At 37.7% G+C, this 20,100-nt stretch overlaps 1 protein-coding gene across 5 annotated transcripts in view; it reads right to left on the bottom strand.

Moving 5' to 3' along the window:
* Window positions 1-19,115, bottom strand: part of CCDC138 (coiled-coil domain containing 138) — a 36,056-nt gene extending 16,941 nt beyond the window's left edge. The window contains exons 1-13 of one of the 5 annotated variants that reach the window (XM_082071279.1): window positions 18,984-19,076; window positions 18,784-18,887; window positions 16,875-16,935; window positions 16,109-16,247; window positions 15,492-15,601; window positions 12,544-12,728; window positions 11,489-11,647; window positions 8,105-8,224; window positions 6,596-6,673; window positions 6,406-6,516; window positions 4,129-4,293; window positions 3,268-3,384; window positions 2,020-2,212 (exon numbers count right to left, since the gene is read on the bottom strand). In XM_082071279.1, coding sequence (XP_081927405.1) covers window positions 2,020-2,212; window positions 3,268-3,384; window positions 4,129-4,293; window positions 6,406-6,516; window positions 6,596-6,673; window positions 8,105-8,224; window positions 11,489-11,647; window positions 12,544-12,728; window positions 15,492-15,601; window positions 16,109-16,242 — 1,372 coding nt within the window. In that variant the 5' untranslated portion in view covers window positions 16,243-16,247; window positions 16,875-16,935; window positions 18,784-18,887; window positions 18,984-19,076. Of the gene's footprint in view, window positions 1-2,019; window positions 2,213-3,267; window positions 3,385-4,128; window positions 4,294-6,405; window positions 6,517-6,595; window positions 6,674-8,104; window positions 8,225-11,488; window positions 11,648-12,543; window positions 12,729-15,491; window positions 15,602-16,108; window positions 16,248-16,874; window positions 16,936-18,783; window positions 18,888-18,983 lie in introns of all 5 variants that reach the window. The other 4 variants (XM_082071278.1, XM_082071280.1, XM_082071282.1 and 1 more) reach the window with 4 other exon arrangements.
* Between the last annotated feature and the right edge of the window lie 985 nt (window positions 19,116-20,100).

The following is a 20,100-nucleotide window of genomic DNA, read 5'->3' as shown; positions in this document are numbered from 1 at the left end:
CCCATTTCCCTTGAAGAGAGCAAAGGCTTCATAACTGAAGGCAGCAGTTAACAAATCAGCCAAGAGAACAGCTACTCTTTTGTTTTTCATTTTTTCTCACTCTGCCCAGACACAATCTGATCCTTGTAAACTCATAGTGCCTACTTCAAAACCTTTACCTGCTCCCTCTCCCATGAGGTAGTGAAGACCCAACGTCCCCTGCTTCTTTGCCAGCACAAAATTATATAGGTTTTAAATAGACAATTATACCTTACACTACTATTATACACCTTCTGCCAAGTGTGAAAGGTGGGAGGATCCTGGGAACAAAGTGGAAACACATAAAAACTCACAATGAAAGGAAAGAGTCACACACCCTTGATTCTTTTTTTGGTTAACAAAAGGCAGAAGCATGAGCTGAAAAGGATGTAGCTGTTGCAGATACAATCATCTCCTAACAGGCACTGAAGGCTGTCTGGACTATATTGTTTAAGAAGATATTTTATTTTTTTTTCCAAAGGAATAAATACACACACAAAAAAATCAAGTCTTTATACAGTCAGAAGTTCAACTTGATATTATGTGGCAATTATATTGCATTTAGGATTCAGAGGGGACTTATTAACTCTGCTGCTTTTATGCTGATGAGCTCTTTTTGCACAGGTGAACAAAACTGCTTCATAGCAATCACTGAAACCACCATTTAATTAAGACAACTAAATCAAAAGAGAAAGCTAATAACAGAAGTCAAAATAAGACATTCTTTTGGATTACTCATCAAATCTGCAGATTTACCAATTAAGAACCTTCAAGCATTATTCAGATTAAGTACTACTGTTGAAGTTTTCAAAGTCATATATAAACTAGAAATAGGTATTAATTTGTTTAAATGACCAAAGTTAATTTTGTAGGTTATTCTCTGGGTTCTGACAGAAAAGTGTACACCAATCTCTATGTCAAAAGGATAAGGAAGGAAAGCATTAAAAAGCATTAAAAATCTACTCATAGTGTGCTCAACAGTCAGAGCTCACAGAAGCAGTCCATTTTGTCATCACTTTAAAGAAAATGTTACTGTCTTTTCAGATCATATCTGTTTTCAAAGAAGGCCCCACCAAGACTTGCCACAGCATCTTGAAAACTTGGAAAATTTTGGATAAAAAGGTGATTTTTCATGCTAGGCAGGTGGCTTTGAATGCTAAAACATTTTTATGTAAACAGAACATGGTACCTTTGTAAATAAGTTTAACAGGAGAATCTGAATGGACAATACCAAGAACTGCCAATTTCGATGTTGACAATGTTTTACAGGTAGCCATTTGCAGTGCCAGACTTGGTAGGAGAAGAGGTGAGCAGCAGACAGGTAAGGGCTGGAGTATGAACTGTGTACTGAACTTAGACCAAGCAACAAAGCAATTTCAGGACATACATGGTATCGCAATTCAATCTAGCAATTCTAATCCACTACACATGCAGCTTTGTCTTTGTGACTATAGCTCCATTAGAAGTAACTATGATCATCAGACTTATCTATAAAGACAAATGCAGCAAAGTCGTGACTATGTCAGAAAAGAAACACTTGACACTGAAGCTGATCAGCATTTCAGGGGACAGGTAAACAACCTACTAGCTTCAACAGGACAGTGAAATTCTAGAACTGTGCAAAATCTGCTACTTATTTCAGTTTATAAAGAGTAAGTAGCTATGCCTCTCTATGCAGTAAAGATCTTGGCAATCCTATCACTGCTGTAGTGGCAGTTCAACAGAATTACCAACATCTCTTTTCCCCTTCTTCAGAAATGCTGATTTGTCTGACAAGAAGTCATCATACTAAAAACAACACATAAATTCCAACATGAAATTAACAATAGCAAGATTCATACTTGTTTCCAGTATATTTTGCTTCACAAGGTAGTAAAACACAAGTAAACCCACTTTTCACTAATAAAGCATAATAGACACTACAGTATCACTGAAATGGTTTTTGTCCAGGTACATGACTGAAATAAATAAACAAATAAATTTCAAAAAATCAAAACTTACCTTGTGTCACTGTTTTAAGTACAATTAAAGTTGACAGAAACCTCAAAGGCATACAGGAACTCTTAAAGAAAGATGCTGATTTTGATTTATTCTCTGTAGACTGTTCAGAAGAACTCTGCAGCTTTCCCTTACTTACTATGCCTTTGAAAATATCTTCACCAAGTCTTCTCATTGTCGATGTCATTGTTGCATGCTGTTTCAAACAATGCACACAGTTAGTGTAAACATTAAAGCACATTAAAATCCTGTGTACTATGTAGAGATACATATGTTCCCCTAGAAATTAAATATTAAATAGCAAATGGTTTGACTATGTATCGAATATCATCTGAATAGGCTACTACTTTGTGTTCCAAAAGCAGGTGAACATTATCATGATGCCTTATCAAGACACACTTCACAAAGAGACTTGTTAGTGAGGGCCTCTGATATGCTGATGTTATTAGAGTTGCCTCTGGTTCCAGGACAGCTCAGCTTCAGTCAGCTCTGTTTTGTATGGATGCCTGAAGTTATGTCCTGCTAAAGCATTTACAGACTGAAGGTCTAAACATAAACCTTAAGAACATTGTTCAGGTAAGACCTATGAGACTTTTCATCATAAACTGTACAGAAATATTACTTCTATTGAATTTAAAGTCAAGGTATTTCCAAAGTTTCCTATCTTCTGTTTTAGCAAAAGCAATATTGACAGCACTATGCACTACACTGAGTCTTTACAGTACAGCTACTGTCTTTTGCTTTATTATACTGCCAAATATTTTCATACAGAATTCTAGTTAAGGGAGTAACGAATGTCTTGTGGTTGGACACTGAGCAGAAAACAGTAAAATCTAAATTCCTTTGCTACTTTGCCACACACTTCCATCAATTTCAACAAATCTCATGCATAAAGTGAGCTTAAAAATATTGCATTTTTGAGTGCAAAAGTTTTGTAGAAACATATGTAAAAATATAATTTCTGAGACGCTTAGACACCACAATAGAGATCACATACTTATGCAAACTGTGTTTAGATACACAATGCAAAATTTAAAATTAACTTGAAAAATAATTAATTTTTTTCATTTTCCAAGTATCTATGCTAAACACTATGAATTTATGCTTTGCAAAGACAAAAGAGTTTCTTTTATATATACTACCTGAAAACATCCACTTTTCATATGTGTTTAAAACACAAAATCTGTTATCTTCTGGGAATTTAGTTTTTTCAAAAAAACAAACATACTGCAAGAGGACCACTTCTTTTACCTGATTACCATTGTCTAGCTGTCTTATGGACCAGTAAAGAAATTTAATCACAGGCACATGTAGTTTAGGATTCACAAATGGCATCCACTGGAGTTGCTCAGTAGCTATAGGTAAAAGCTGTAAAAAATATACAAAAGTAAAATTACATGCAGTATATGAAGTGAAAAACAAACAAAAAACCTTCTTTCTCTTGGAGCTTAACAGATTCCATATGCAAATACTCATTGGGCAGATCCAGTAAAAGTAACAGAATTTTAAATTTTATAGAGGTTTACACGCAAAGATGTAGATACATTATGTGAGCGCAATCTCAATAAAGCCAACCCAAATGGCTATAAATCTTTATTATAATGAAGAAAACCAGTAAAAGAAGATTTTCTGAACACCTCATTGATTTCCAAACCTTGGTATCCCCAGAAAGAAATAAATGTGTTAAAAGTACAGCATAGTATCACATTTTATCAGTCATAAATTGAAACTTTAATGTCTGATATAGACACCAAAATATTTTAAATTATACCTATTTATCTCCTTAGAATAAAAGAATTATGTACAGTATCACACATAAAACAGAAGACAAATTATCAACTGACAAAAGTGACCTGAAATAAAATGTTGAAACTCTCTAGTTGAGACATCACACTTTTTCTTAAAAACAATCTGTACACTTTACGAATTACAAATTATCTACTATGCCTCACTGCCTGAATTAATACTGACTTATTAACAGTGATTTTGTTTTAATTACTATATGCAAAGCATGTATAAAACAGGCTGACCTGTTATATTCTCAGAATCATTTAATAAAACACATAAATCCGAAAACATATTAACACAAGCAAACAATCCAAATCACTTTACCTTCATACACCTTTCCTGGGTGCAGGTATTTTTGGATGTCTGGGTAACAAGAGGTTTACAACTGTCCCCTTTTTCTTCTTGTATTTTTATTCTACTAAGGTGCTGGTCTGAGATCCAATCCATAAGAAAAGTTAAGAGCTCATAAACTTGTGAATTCAATGGTAGCTGTAATATATCCACAAGATCAGATATTTCAGCTTTCAAGTTAATGATTTTTCTAAGCCAAAACAGTAACAGACTGAAATATATGAGAGCACATTAGTTCTGAAATATTATGCATAATTTAAAGGATGGTGAAGATATGCCTGATAAAATCTGCGAGGTCAGTTACTGCATCTGGAGCCTGTGGAAAACCTTATATTCAAGGAAACAGTGATCTTGAACAGGCCATATCTGCTCTGTTGGACCTTGTACCCAAGGTTTGAGAAGGCTGTATGTTATTAATATAACTTGTAACTTATAATATAGCTGGTAAATGTAAACTGTATGTGGATCAAGGGGTGGAAGATGGCAATCCTGACCAGGACACCACAGTACATTGAGGAGTCAGAGATCCACATCACAGGTAACCCGAGCAGCCACAGCCTGTGCTGTGCTGCACAGATCAACCAGCTGCACACTTTATCTTGTGCTTGGCTGCAGGATAAACTCAGCCTGTAACAGAAGCCTGCAGGCAGCTCCCACTTGGTACCAGCGACACCTCCTGCCTCTGTCTAAAAGGGCAACAAGAAGCTCTCCTGCAAACATCCTTCATTAATAGAGTTCTTTCCTTGTTAGAAAATTACATAATAGCTTGAATGGCCAAAAGAAGGAGCTTCTCTCCATGGATGGGACCTGCTCAGTGTGCCCTGGAAAAATCCTCCTGAGCTCTATCTGATGGTGCACAAAGGCAAGGTTCCCAGCATCTGAAGGGATGCAAAATGTACTCACTATCTATATTCCTTCTCTTACTCTGTTTTATAAAAACAGCTGTTTCATTAAGCCATTTGTTGTCAAGTCTTTCTTATGGAGATCCAGAAAGAACCTTGCATTGTCTCTCACTTTCACCCTTCACTCCCCTCCCCATTGCAGAACAGGTACTATTTGTAATGGTTTCTGGGTGTGAAAAAATACACACATCATGTATTTGCACTTAGAGAAATGGTTATGAAAGGCCTGGGAAAGGATTTTCACATACAGAATCACTACATTTTATTACTGTGGCCAAATGAATTACAGAAGAAAGCAAATCTTTAATGTCCTTTACATATGAAAATAATCATTTCACTGCATTAGACCTCCTTTGCTTTATCGCTTACAATCCACTGTTGTTAAAATTTAACTGTGTAACTAGCGTTGTTAGAAAAAAGAACAAAGACTTCATTAAATTGTCATTCTGTTCCTCTTCTACACTGCAATGATATACTCTATGACAGATATCCAGAGGTAGCTGAAGAAAGGCTGTGCGAACAGGTCTCTAAAGACTCTGACAGTTTTATTGTATCTATCTTCAGAAAACTGTTTTCCTCTTCACTCAGGACTATAACTACCAATACTGTTTATATTTCACTTGCAATCGAAGTACACTAAAACCTATGTAAACAGAGAAATATGTTGGTTATATATACACAGGGCAGTTTTAAGGCATCTGGTATAGATTAATTAAGTAGGGTGGTGTGAATATCTCCCATTTGACTGTTTAGCCTCTAGCTAGAGAAAATCATTACCAGTTGGAAGATGCTGGCAGAATACTAGCAGAGGACTTGCTACTAAATGGAACAATATGGAGACAGAAAGAATTTCATTAAGTGATGTAAGAAGATATTTTAAGGAAAACGAGGTGACTATTTTGGAACTGTGTATGAACATGGCATTTATTCTCTTTTCCTCAATAAAGACTATTTATCAAAAAAACCCCTCGCTAGTACAAACACCTCTGTCTTAGAAAATTACAATTCTTTATCCGATATGTCTGATTAAATGCTTTTTAGCTGGTGTTATTCATAACAACAATGCTGTACTTTTGCACTGATCAAAATGAGTTTAAGACTTGCTCTGACAGCAAAAGAAACCAGTTATAGTGTAAGCAGGTTATAATTTCAATTAAAGGATGACCATATCTTCTTACATCATACCATATATAAAAATATTCATACATACACTATATACATACATAATATACAGGATATATCAAAGAGATGGATCCCATTTCAAAGCAGTATTATTTCAAACTGGGTCCATCTTTTTGAAACACCCCATACTCTTTAAAGTAAATCTTTCATTTTGCCCAGTTCTTACCTTAGCAATTTTTGATGTTACCATCACTTTTTCATGCTTGACAGGTTTACTTTGTTGCACTACTTGACATATATTCTTAGACTTCTGTACCGTTAAAAATTCATGCTTCCTCTACAACAAAATGTAACAATGAATTACATTTCACTTGCTACCTATAAAGGAAGAAGGTACATGTAAGAAAAATCCTTACTTGTAGATTCTCTAAACGAGCTTGTACTTTTCTGGCTTGACCTTCCAACTTCTTGTTCAGCTCAGTTACATCATTTAACTGAAAGAATCAGAAAATATTAAAGCATTCATAAATTCAAAAATCACTTCTTGATTTAATTATCACATTGAAATAATTTGATGAGGCTGCTGAGCAGCTGAATTATTTAAGTTCATTTTTTTTTCTCCCGAGCACGTCATTGAAACAAAATCAAATCAATTGAAACCTCCTCAACAAACCACAGAATCACAGAATGGCTGAAGTTGGCCGGTACCTCTGGAGGTCATCACCCCTCAGCTCCAGCAGAGCCACCTAGAGCCAGCTTCCCAGTACCTTATCCTGACAGCTATGGAATATCTCCAAGGTAAGAAACTCTACCACCTCTCTGGGCAGCCTGTTCCATGATAAATAAGACAGCAGTAGCTCTTCATTGACCTGCTGCCCAACCTTTCAGATTTCAGGGGAAGAATAAGCACCACAGTGCCACTCCAGATACACAGGCACTACATATTTTATTACTTTTCATGAAGAAGTGACATAAAAATGGAGCACACATTTTAAGGATGGTCTAATAGTCTTATTAATGAGGAAGGTGGAAATTTTCTTCTCTGCAGAATGAAATTTTCTTCTCTGCAGTTACTAACCACACTACAAAACCAGTTTGCTCCATGAGAAAAGATGAGGGAAACCGTAACTTCCATTTAAATACAAGAAACATGCTCTATGCATACAATAATCAACAGCATGATTATCGTGGAAGCCCTCAGTTTGCACAGATATGCAAAGATTTTTATAGTGAGGGGAAATAAAGAGACAGATGGGTAGCACCAGAACCATCAACAGTCTAGGAGTTAGGTCAGACCTTCTTGAAGAGAAAGAATAAGGCTCTGATGTAGATTTTTTTCATACCGAGACTATCAGAACTGTAATTAATTCACTGAATAAACAATGGCCAAGTAGTTTAGATAGCAATTCGTGTGTCAGCATTTTAACAGTGAAGTGAGATGAAAATTCTTAATCCCCGTATTACTATGAACCACTGTCTCAGTTGAAGTACTGAAAAAATACTGCCTTAGTTAAGATTTGTAAAAATAACTGAAAATACTGAGCAAAGCTAGAAATATACATTCTACTTCTTATTTAATAGAATCAGCACAGCAATTCAGCACAAGGTGGATTCTATTATTTTACAATACTTTTTCTCCATCCATTCTCAATTGGCTTCAGAGGACAAGGATTTGTCCTTCCTAACAATTAGCTGTTGCTAGTGGGTCAGAGGATTAAGTCCAACTTTTTTTGTACTGTAAAATATCAGAAAGGCTAAATTTCAAGTACTAGAAAGAGGTGTGGAAAGTACTTTCAGTCATTCATACAATTCTTGTGTTACAGAAACAAAAAATCATCAATCTGGTAAACTTAAGCTGTTCAAATATTTCAAATTGTTGACTGTAACTTGTAAAATTATTGATAACAGGAAATAAGTCCTTTTACCTGTTTTCTTAAAGAGTCATTAATTTCCTTCAAGGTGTCAAATGATGACTTGAGCCTTCTATTTTCTTTAGTTATTTCCCTTAAGGCTTCTGTCAGCTGCTTAACTTCTGCCTCGTGTTGCTATAGAAATATCAAATTTAAGAATATGATTTACAAGAGACTATCTTAAAAACAATTCTAAGCTATAGTATTAAAATAATAGGACAAACTTTCAAAGTTTAAGTTTGTAATTCTTCATGGCCAAATTGGCAAGTTGAACCAGTAGTGAGAAAAAGAACATCCACACTTCAGGAGAATCTAAAAAGAAACTGAGATCAACGTGCACAACCAATAGCTTTTATTCTTTCCTGATTCTACCCAAAACAGATTATATCAATATGTAAATTTCTCAGACAAGTGAAATGTGGGCAAGATTTATGATGTAAAACTAACAGCAAAGCTTTTACTTACATAACTACGAAAAACTGTGATTCTCTTTTGCAGCAACTTTTGAGGTTTCGAATAGTTTTTCTGGCTTTGCTCACTCTGAATCATGCAGAGCAAGAAATTAATCCTGCATCTCTTAGGCTAGTGGTCTGGTTTATAGCACAGGCATATGAATTGCTAAGTACAACCCACACATCCACTGCTATTCTTCTCATTTCCCTGAATCTTATTTTAGATTTAATCGTCTCTGGACAGCAGTGCATCTGGTGTACCTCAGATCTGATAAAACAGCAAAGTTTTATTTTACTGAAAATATTCCAGTTCTATATACTTGCTATTTTTAATTTCTCCCCTTCCATGAATTCACTATTCTTCACTCATTCACTCACTGTTTCTCTACTTTTCAGTTTCCAGTCCTATCCTTTCTTTCTACATGTGCAAATGACAAAAATAAAGCATAGCAGAAGTTTAAAGGAAGCAAGCCCTAAAGAGATCCTTCTCTGGTTTGGGTATCTTCCAACTTGAGATATTCTGTGATTCTAAAAATCACAGTAACTTCCAGCTACATAGAAAAAAACATCTACAATTCCTTTTTTCTCAACTGTTGCTCTTCTTCAGCCAACAGGATCAAAGCAGCTGTGGGCAAAGACATTATTTTCTAAAGCACCTACCCACACTCGGCTATGACAACATGAAATGACAGATCCCCTTTTCCTATCAATACACATGCAGACTCTGCCAACATAGAGTTGAGTGCACCCTATCACATCACATGCAATGTTTCACTTTCTCTTTCTATGTACACAGTTAAGAGCTTTATTTGAAGTTCAATAGATGCTCTAGGAAGAATCTGCATAGAAATATTAATCTGGAAGGGAAGTAGAGCCAACTCAGCTAAGTTGTGGCCACGAAGCTGTAGGTGATGCCAGGATGTCTAGGGCATCCACTTCCATAAGCAAACCAGGTAAAGTCATCTATATCATTTCCCTCCTGCCAAATGTCTGTCTAGTGTGTTCTTAAGTCCTCGAGTACTGGAAACATTTAAGCATTTTCTGAGTTATGAGGGGCATTGTAGGACCTGTATCTTTCCCTGTGTGGGACATCGGTCAGTTTACAGCAATTTTTTAAAGCAGTATTTTTTCTTTGAATAAAAGAGTATAAGACAAAATTTGCAGTCTTACCAATCTACCTGCCCCTATATTTAACTATTTTTGTTTAGATCCAGTTTTTTCTAATACTTAACCTAATATTCCATTACTACTACTTCTCCTATCACAGACATGAAAAAAATATTAGTTTTATCCTCTTCATTGCAACCTGTTATGTAGTTGAAGCTTGGCATGTTCATCCTGTATGTTGAACCCATGCATCTGCTTATCATCCTCTATTTCTACAGATATTTCTATTCAAGTGCAATACTGTACACTCACACTTTAAGAATAGTATAATGGCTTTTATCATACCTCTCATATTTTCAGTTTGTCAAGATCAATTTTAATCCTGATGCTCTTTTTCAGCATGCTTGAAATTCCCTCTCACTTGCTATTTTCTTCGAATTTAATAAATATGTTATTCCTCACCATCAAACTTCTTATTGAAAAGACTGAATAATACCGTATTGAAAAGATATTCCAGAATTCACTATGTACATTCCTTCAAGTTTACTGTAAACGACTGTCTCAATACAGCTTTCCACCAATGGCATTACATCTATGTTACACTTTCCTAATATGACTATGAAAATGCCACGCAAAACTGGATAAAGAATTTCTAATTTAGTCCAGAAATATATATAACTATTACTTCTCTATTCTCAATGCCTGTTACCTTACTGCAGTGGAAATGAGACTGATTTGACAATTTATGATTAACATATGCTAGTAGTTATTTATTGCATTGTTTTCTGCATTGTGCTTCCTGTGGTTTGTTCACAGCTTGTTTCAGGATTGATTTATTTATTTAGAGAACTGCCATTAAGCTGATGGCTGTACAAGTCTTTCCCTTTTGAAAAGAATGGGACCACATTTTTCCAGTCTTCTAATACTCCATTTGGCCTCCACAAATTTTCACAGATAACCACTAATTTTTCCCTGTTTTTTATCAACTAGTTCTATAACTAGTGTAACATTCTTAAAGCCCAGAAGATTTGAAACATCTAAATTAACATCTTAATCTATTCCTTCCCTGAGGTTGAGGTCCCCCTCCTCTGACACTCCTTTCCCCTTTCTAATGTGTACTCTATCCTCCCTCAACAGCTTGTGGGAAAGGTTTATCTGCACACTTCAAAGAAATTAATTTCTCAGTTTCTGGTTTTCACACTAAGTACACATATTTAAGGACTTTTTTGGCAAACTTCTGGATAATAACCAAAACTTTTCACAAGACCTAAATTCAACAGCAAACACCCACAAGAACAGTGTTGTTGAACAAGTTTTTCCATTGCTGAAATTATACCATTTCATTTCCTCCCACACTCCCAAAGTTAGGTTGATATTTTATTTCTTTGAACTTGAGTGTTTTTCTGCTAATACTCTCTGCAGTAGTTGTTATAAGATCTCTTTTTGACTTAGAGTCTTCCCCAGGAAATCTACTTCAACCACAGCCAACCCAAAGATATTAATTTAGGTAACATACAATTACAGACAGACCACAATTTTTTTCTCTAATACTAGTTATATAGTCATCGCTATTTTAGAAGCAAGTTACCTTTGCCTTCTAAATTGTAACAGTAACATGTACCTACACATAGACAACTAAATGCTCCACTCTGAAACAGAAGCCATATAAAAACCCTAACAACATTGTTTGGTACTTTTTCTGTAAACCCTTCATTTGGGTATTTCAAGCAGTTTAAAGAAACAAGCATTAATATCCAGCAAACCTGTGATGACTTAAGATAACTACAAATGAGTTAAATGGCATGTCAAGCAATAAACATTATTAAATATATTACTGCACCTCTTTTATTATTCCAAATTTTGTGTGAACTTCTTCCTCAACACCTCTTATTTTAGCTAAAGCTGCTTCATGTTTAAAAAGCAATGTTTCTCGCTCTGTTAGAAAATGCTCTCGTTTCTGGAGGTGCAGAGCATACTCCTGCTGTGCTGAACTTTCTCTCTGTATCAAGAAAACAAATGTTGAAAGAGCTTTAAAATACATGAAATTATTACAATTTATACTGAATTTGAATTTTCTCTCTCAGTGATTTGCTTAACTTTTTGTAAAATGATACAATGTTACACAATAGGTTACTAATGAAAAGTATCCTGATGGACATCTATGTTCAGTTTCCCTGCACATTAACCCACATGATTTTGAAGTGTGTCGGGATGGTTCAGCTTCCTAAAATACAAAATTCAACCCTACACAGTTTTTCAGGTATAAATCTAGATAATTAAGCCTAGGTTTTTGCTTCCAAAAGACTTGGATAATGGCATTAACTCTAAGACAGAGTCTGATGCAACTCTCTATCCTGAGCACTAGATTATTGTATTGTTTCTTCAATCAGTGGGAAGCATCCCTGCAAGAGTGGCGAGGAAGGACAAAACTACTTTTACAAAAGACAATCCTGGCAAGGAATCTAGCAGATTCGTAGGAGCTATTACAGAATACAGCCATATAGTAGGTTCTTCTATTTGTGGCCTAGGCCTCCGAGGGGACGAACTGTCATGATTCCCCAGCAGCAAAAAAGGAAAGATCAAGCAAAACGGAGAGTTTTTGCTGGAGGCCATGAAGGCAAGCACTCCCTCAAGCTGAAATCTACCCACTGTGCAAGCCCAAGCACCACTAATAAATCAGTGAATTAATTTAGGGGAAGAGGTGGATGATGACAGAGTTTTAGTGTATAAGTAATTGTGATTAAGTAATAGTAAAAGCTTTAGTGTATAAGTAATTAAGCTTTAGTATATAAGTAATAGTGATTTAGTATATGAATAATTTCTGAATTATCTGTCAAAACCGAGAATCTTTGAAACATTACTTAACAAAATTTTTAAGGTGATTCCGGTTCTTACCTGTAGCTTTTGATGAATGACAAATAATTCATCATAAATTTGACTGATGTGAGGTGGTATTAAGCCTTGACTATTGCATGCTTGAACATCAGCTTCATTCACAATTCTCCTTGCCAAAGCATTGGTAATACTTTGGTCACTATTTTCTTGTGTATTTGTATCCAAATGGGATGGTAAGGTGCTGCCTATGGAAAGGAAAAACCCATTTTACTTAAAAAAATTAGTCCTAGATAAATAATGACATGATTGTTCTTCCAAAGCAGTAAAAACTTATTTTAGACATTTAGAGTGACAAGTATAGAGCAAGAGGTATCAAAACTAGAAAGTAGCTCTTAAAGAATTACAGAGAATTGCTCAAAGCTGCGTTCCATGACTTGTTTGAATTGATCGCTAATCAATGAAGTTTTTTAAGAAAACTATGTTCTACACAGATTACACAAATTATAGTGTAAGAAGCTGAGGAAAGTTGCAAATAGCACAGTGAGGAATGGCTAGATTCCATAAACAGTAAAATAGCCAAAATTCACAGATAATTGAATGGAAGTATTGTGATCTTTTGGGGAAGAGACATCTGGAAAGGCCAATGGCACCTAGGTACCACATCAGGCCAAGACTACCTAGGCGACAGTATCAGAAATATAAGTTTGGGTACTGTGCTGGTTTTAGCTTGGATAGAGTTAATTTTCTTCATAGTAGCTCATATGGTGCTGTGTTTTGCATTTGTGACCAAAACAGTGTTGATAACACAGGGATGTTTTAGTTACTGCTGAGCAGGGCTTGCACAGCATCAAGGGCTTTTGTGTTTCTCACACTGCCCCACCAGTAAGGAGGTTGGGGGTGCACAAGAAACTGGGAGGGGACACAGCCAGGACAGCTGACCCCAACTGACCAAAGAGATATCCCAAACCATATGGCGCCATGCTCAGCAATAAAAGCTGCAGGAAAAGGGAGAAAGGGGGGATGTTTGGAGTGATGGCATTTGCCTTCCCAAGTAACCGTTACATGTAATGGAGCCTGGCTTTCCTGGAGATGGCTGAAAACCTGCCTGCCCGTGGGAAGCAATGAATGAATCCCTTGTTTGGCTTTGCTTGCACACACAGCTTTTGTTTTACCTATTAAAGTGTCTTTATCTCACAAAATCAAAGAATCACAAAACATTAGGGATGGGAAGGGACCTTGAAAGATCATCTAGTTCAATCCCCCTGAGGGACCAGGAACACCCAGATGAGGTTACACAGGAAGGCGTCCAGGCGAGTTTTGAATGTCTCCAGAGAAGGAGACTCCACAACCCCCCTGGGCAGCCTGTTCCAGTGCTCTGGCACCCTCTCTGTGAAGAAGTTTCTTCTCATATTTAAGTGGAACCTCCCGTGTTCCAGTTTGCATCCATTGCCCCTTGTCCTATCACTGGTTGTCACCAAGAAGAGCCTGGCTCCATGCTCGTGACACTCACCCTTTACATATTTATAAACATGAATGAGGTCACCCCTCAGTCTCCTCCAAGCTAAAGAGACGCAGCTCCCTCAGCCTTTCCTCATAAGGGAGACGCTCCACCCGCTTCATCATCTTCGTGGCTCTGCACTGGACTCTCTCAAGCAGTTTGCAAGTTTTCTCACTTTTACCTTTCTGATTCTCTCACCTCATGTTGGGCAGGGGAAAGTGAGCAAACAGTTGTGTGGGGCTGAGCTGCCACAACATGTAGAGATGTAGCAAAACTCAGGCCAATGAGGAAAAAGTAGGGATAGGTTGGTTATTTCGCAACTGTAGAAAAGAAGGATAATAAGGAGCATCAAGAAACAGGAAAAAGATTACTAGAAAAGTAAATGACGTAATAAGGGCTAATTGGTGGTATGCATCTGGCAGACCTGTGGTTGATCACCTTTCACAGCTGGAACAGGACAAGAAACCAAATCTGTTGTTCTCCTACAGTGTGTCTGGTCCCAGAGTAAAGAAGGAGAGCATAACTAGTACAATGCCACACAAATCATAAAGGGGGGGAAGGGAGGGAAGGAAAAGAAACCAAGAAAAAAAGTAGTTATATCTGAAACAAATCACAGAATCATAAAATACCAGGTCGGAAGGGTCCTATTTATCAAAGTTTATTTATTTTACCTTTGAACCCAAATACTGTAAACTAAATTTTTCCTGTTGCAGTTCATTTTTTTCTTTTCAGAAAGCATGTGTTTTCAGAAAGCTGTTCTTATACTGTCTCCACCCATTTAATACAACTCTTGGTGGCAGTCTGTTACAGTTCCATTGATCTGTTCTGCCTGGCTTCTGAGATTCCTTTTAGCTCCTTTCTGGGGTTGTTGGCTGGCAGGCTGTCTGTCTCTGCATTTCCAGATACACTTTCAAAAGCATTCAGCTATGTTCTTCTAAACCTAAAACTCTCCACACGAGTCAGAGCTACACTGATTCACAGATTCCTCCAATTGTGGCAGCATTTTCAAACATGTGCAGTGAATTAATGCCAGCTGGACCCTGCTACAATCTTCCAGTTAGAATTTCCTGAGCTAACTGAACAACAGATAACACGCTCTCTCTCCTCTTCGCCAGTTTTCAATCCTTAAACCAACAACAGACATCTGACCTAGCAGAGTTGTAGTATCTGTTAATGCAGCTAGCTACTTAAAACAAAATAAAAAAACCCAGAACCCATCCTGCTTCTTCATTCTTATTATAAAGTCACCTGGCAACCAGTTTTATGAAAGCTTGATTTTTCTTTTTAAAATATATGTTAGCATTGCATCAAGTATGTCTGGACCTCCTAAACTAATTCTGAAGGAGTTACTCATACTTACATGAAAGGGTAAATCGCCAAATTAAAATGCATTTTAGCTGATTATTGTATTTCTGAACTGAAAAGAAATAAATGTACCAGAACGCTTTTTACATTACATGTTATACTTCACACGGAACTGTAAAAATATTTAAAATTCAATATTTATTACCTGTTTCCACATACATAGCTGTATTTTGAACTGCATCAGTTTCAGAGCCATTAATAATCTTTACTTCTAAACCACTTGAATCACAAAAAGAATCTTGCTCATCACCCAAACTAAAAAAAAAAATACAAAAAAGCAATATTACTCAGTCCCTTTCTAACGTACTATATGTAGAGCACTGAGAGAAGTTTGTATAAATGTGTGAACACTGCTTGATCTAAGATTTTTATATTTGACTAATAGCAAATAGCAGAGTTAGATCATTTGGATGGAAAGGCACTATTATTTACAAGATTTTAAACACAACAATTAGTAATGTTGCTGACTTAAAAGCAGTAACAGTAACTAGTTTATATCACCAGTTCAGTTTATATAATCCCTGTATTCCATTGGCAATTCCAACATACACATATTAGAAAATGAATGAGACAATACTCCTCATAAAAATCAGCATTCCCAGTATTTCATACACCAGCCACAAACAGTTCTTTATTGAACAAGAAAATAAGAATCTTAAACCAACTTCCAGATCTGTGCAATCCGAATGTATTGTTTATTCGTGGTTTATTTGGATTATTGGAGATAATACATGATAAAGGTGAGCAGAAAACACCTCTTACCAATCCCAGTCTTTAAAACTTCGTAGGAAATCGCTAGGAGACCTGATGCTGTTCTCTCGTCCACTTTCAGTAAATTCTGACACTAAAGAACATTTGGATAAAGAAATAGTCGTATTTTCCAGTGAGCTGTCCATGTCACCTGGAATATAGAAAATAATTGTATTATTCATTTGAGAAACTGACATTATGAAATCAACAGGGCTTAAGAGAAATGCTTGCTGTGTAATTGTGTACATATAAGAACCAAAAAAACCACTGACGCAGCCTGACAAATTAATGAAAAATTTTAACAGCTTGAATTATAGGAAGAATTACTTAGTTTTCAAACTAGATTTGTCTTTCTGAAGTTTTACAGCTTGCCTTCATATATTCATTTTTCTATAACTGAAGTTTGATACATAGTTTCACCCTGCTGTTTGTGTGCGCCAGCAACATGTGTTTCTCAAGACGCCTAAAGACATTCCAAATATCAAATGTGTACATATATCTTTAAATTAAAGCTAAATGTATGCATTACGAGGTGGACTGCTGATAACTGCTTCAAGCAGGACTTAAACACAAATAGGTTGGGAACCATTGTTCTAAAGCATCCTTTGTGCTCTTCATGTGAATCTTAACATTCCCAGGCTGGCTCCCAGATATCACAAACCGCTGATCAGTTAAAATGAGGAAAATACAAGACAACTTAAAATAAATTCAGAAATTATACAGTTATAGTATATATTTTCCCTGAAAAAGACATCAAAGCAACGTTGTTTGGTATTACCTTTGTATTCAAGGGAGCTTCCACTCTTATATCCAGTATGTAATGCTCCTGAAAGACAATCCTAAAAGTAAGTGCAAAACCACGATAATACAGTCAGAATTTTCAGGGAAAATGTATGTTACAACTCACTTGTTTAATAGTTACAACATTTTGTGACAGAACTTACTACAAACTACTGACTTTGAAAAGAGAAGTGGGTTTTTTTAATATATAAATACCTCTCACATTAATATAAAGAGGTAATCATATCCCCCCCAAGTCTAATAATGAAATATTCATAGTGTTATATATTAAAATATTTGAGAAACTATGGAGACAGTGACATAAAATAAGGGCATAAACGCAGGATTAGGTAATCATAGAAACAGTGCCATCTATCTTTGCATCTAGGTGTTTTATGTCAAAGTTTCCTGCTTCCTATTAACTTGTATCTACATTCTGAAAAAACAAATTACGGAAGTGTTGGGCTACTAACTCCTGTATTTTCTTGTATATACATGCTGCTTTATAATAAGAAAAAGCACAAACAAATCTTGCATGTCCTTCCTCGCAAACATTACACTTTAAAAATTCAGTGATAGTTTTTTAAAAACAGCTTTTGAAAAATATTTTTCTTTAAAGAACAGTTCTGTAGTTCAAAGCACAATATTCCCCAAGAAAAACACAACACTTAGGGCACCACAAAATGCTACCTGAACTGCAAATCCTTCTAGAGGAACTAAGGGCAGAGACATCCAGATTTTAGGTGCTAAAGAACTCAAATCTTCACCTGACATTTGTGGCAGTTTCTGATCCTAAAATGTTAAGCCACACTTCCTCAGAAAAAAAAAAAAAAAAAAGGCTGGTTTCTGTGTTTACTTGATGATTCCCGGGACCAGCTTGATCTCCCAATCCAAATGTGTCTGTTTCAGATCCAGCTTTCAGTAGCTCTCAATCTTTGTCCGCTCCTGGGAATTTTTACAACATATTACTTCCCTTGCAGCATGAGTTTTAACATTTAAGGTCTGTTATGCCCTGGGCACACTGGAAGCATTTGACCCATGGAGCACAGATGCAATAAAGGAACTGCAAAAATTTGTCACAGGGAAAGACAGACCAGACAAAATAAAAGTGCACAGACAGTGAGTGTTCCTTCTACAAAGTGTCAAAGACTTTAGAAACACCAGCACATCAAGGCAGGGGGGTCTGGTTTGCTGGATTTTTAGGCAGATCATTTTCCTAATCCACCGTGTAGACCTATAAACGCTTATATCAGCACAAGTGACAGAAACAGAGGAATCACAATCCAGTTCTTTCATTCAGGTCGGTGCAAAGAACCTGACATTCTCTAATGTGAAATAGCTTTGCTTTATCTCAGCAAGGAAGTGATACCAATCACTGTTTACTGTCTCATTGTGGCAGTCTCTTGTAAACGATCGGTTAGATTCTCCTCTTGTTAACCACACAAGGAACAATTTCCCGCTCCCTGAAAACACAGCTAATCACTAGGCTTTACAAAAAACCACAAACGCTCCTAACACATTCTAAATAAGGCTAGCAATTGCTGTAGCAAGAGAAGATACGAAAGAAATTAGTTATCCTATTATATATATTTCATACATGCCTACTATACTGCTTCTAAGAGGTTTCACATATCATCTTGCTCAACTAGCAGGCACCAGAAGGTTTGAGACAAAAAGTAAAGCCAAACTGCTCAGAGTGTGCTTTGGGAATGCACACAATTTGGAATCGCAATTTCCAGTAAAATTTCAAGTTCAGCTAAGGATGAATCTTTAGCACTTAGACCAGAGTTGGACTCGATGATCCTTGTGGGTCCCTTCCAACTCAGGACATTCTATGCTTCTATGACTTCCACTGTAATGCAACCAGAACAGAGAAGGAAACAGAGGCAGGATTAGAACTAACATACTTTACACGTAAGCTCCTGAAGCTCGTTTAAATCCTGTTTCTGGCTTCGACACTGTACGCATCTGTCACACCACAGTGTTCACCATGAACCCCAAGGGAGGGCACCTGGCGAGAGGGAACGACTTTCTCCTCCTCCTCCGCCTCCCCCGATACTGCCCACCTCCCTCCCTAGGCACGTAGCCCCCGGCCCTCCCGTCTCACCCCCGCCGGCCCCCGCAGGTAGCGCCGCTGCAGACACTGGGCAGAGCGGCCGGGGCTCACACTGAAGCCGTGTCCAGGCCCCGCCATTGCGCACCGCCGCGCTCGAAGAAACCGCCACCACTCGCAGGCGGGATGCGCAGGCGCGGGAAGCGGCGCGGGACCGGCGGGCCGGGCGCACGCGCACACGGTCCCATCGGCCGTTGGGAACGGGCGGGGCGCGTTAGTTCCCCCGTGGCGACGGGAAGCAATTGCTGCCGCCCGAGGAGCCAGGACGGAGCAGCTCGCGCCCCGCCACCGCCGCACCCGGCTTCACGGGACCGGCGAAGCCCTGAAATGACTGTTTCCCCATCCCCAGCGGGACAGCGCTTCCTGCAGCCCCGGCCTCCCTCTCGTGCTGCCCGCAGAGGGGCCTGCGTCCCGGCCTCACACAGAATCACAGAATGTTAGGGATTGGAAGGGACCTAAGATCACCTAGTCCAATCCCCCTGCCGGCGCAGGAACACTTGGATGAGGCTACACAATAATGCATCCAGGTGGGTTTTGAATGTCTCCAGAGAAGGAGACTCCACAACTCCCCTCCGCAGCCTGTTCCAGTGCTCTGGCACCTTCACTGTGAAGAAGTTTCTTCTTATATTTCAGTGGAACCTCCCGTGTTCCAGTTTGCACCCATTACCCCTTGTCCTATCATTGGCTGTCACCGAGAAGAGCCTGGCTCCATCCTCGTGACACTCACCCTTTACATATTTATAAACATTAATGAGGTCACCCCTCAGTCTCCTCCAAGCTAAAGAGACCCAGCTCCCTCAGCCTTTCCTCATAAGGGAGATGCTCCACTCCATCATCTTTGTGGCTCTGTGCTGGACTCTCTCCAGCAGTTCCCTGTCCTTCTTGAACTGAGGGGCCCAGAACTGGACACAAAATTCCAGATGCAGTCTCACCAGGGCAGAAAAGAGGGGGAGGAGAACCTCTCTTGACCAGCCATGGCAGGTTTGTTTTACAGGCTAATGCTTTTGTATGAGCTTTAGGGAAGAAGTACTCCCACTATCCCTAAAAACAAACAAACAAACAAAGCTGAATATATAAGTTACATATTTCCAGTTTACAGATCAAAACATTA

The sequence above is a fragment of the Streptopelia decaocto genome (assembly GCF_964273445.1).
Source record: "Streptopelia decaocto genome assembly, chromosome: 1".
Taxonomy (NCBI): Eukaryota; Metazoa; Chordata; class Aves; order Columbiformes; family Columbidae; genus Streptopelia; species Streptopelia decaocto.
This window is presented reverse-complemented; position numbering and strand designations above follow the sequence as displayed.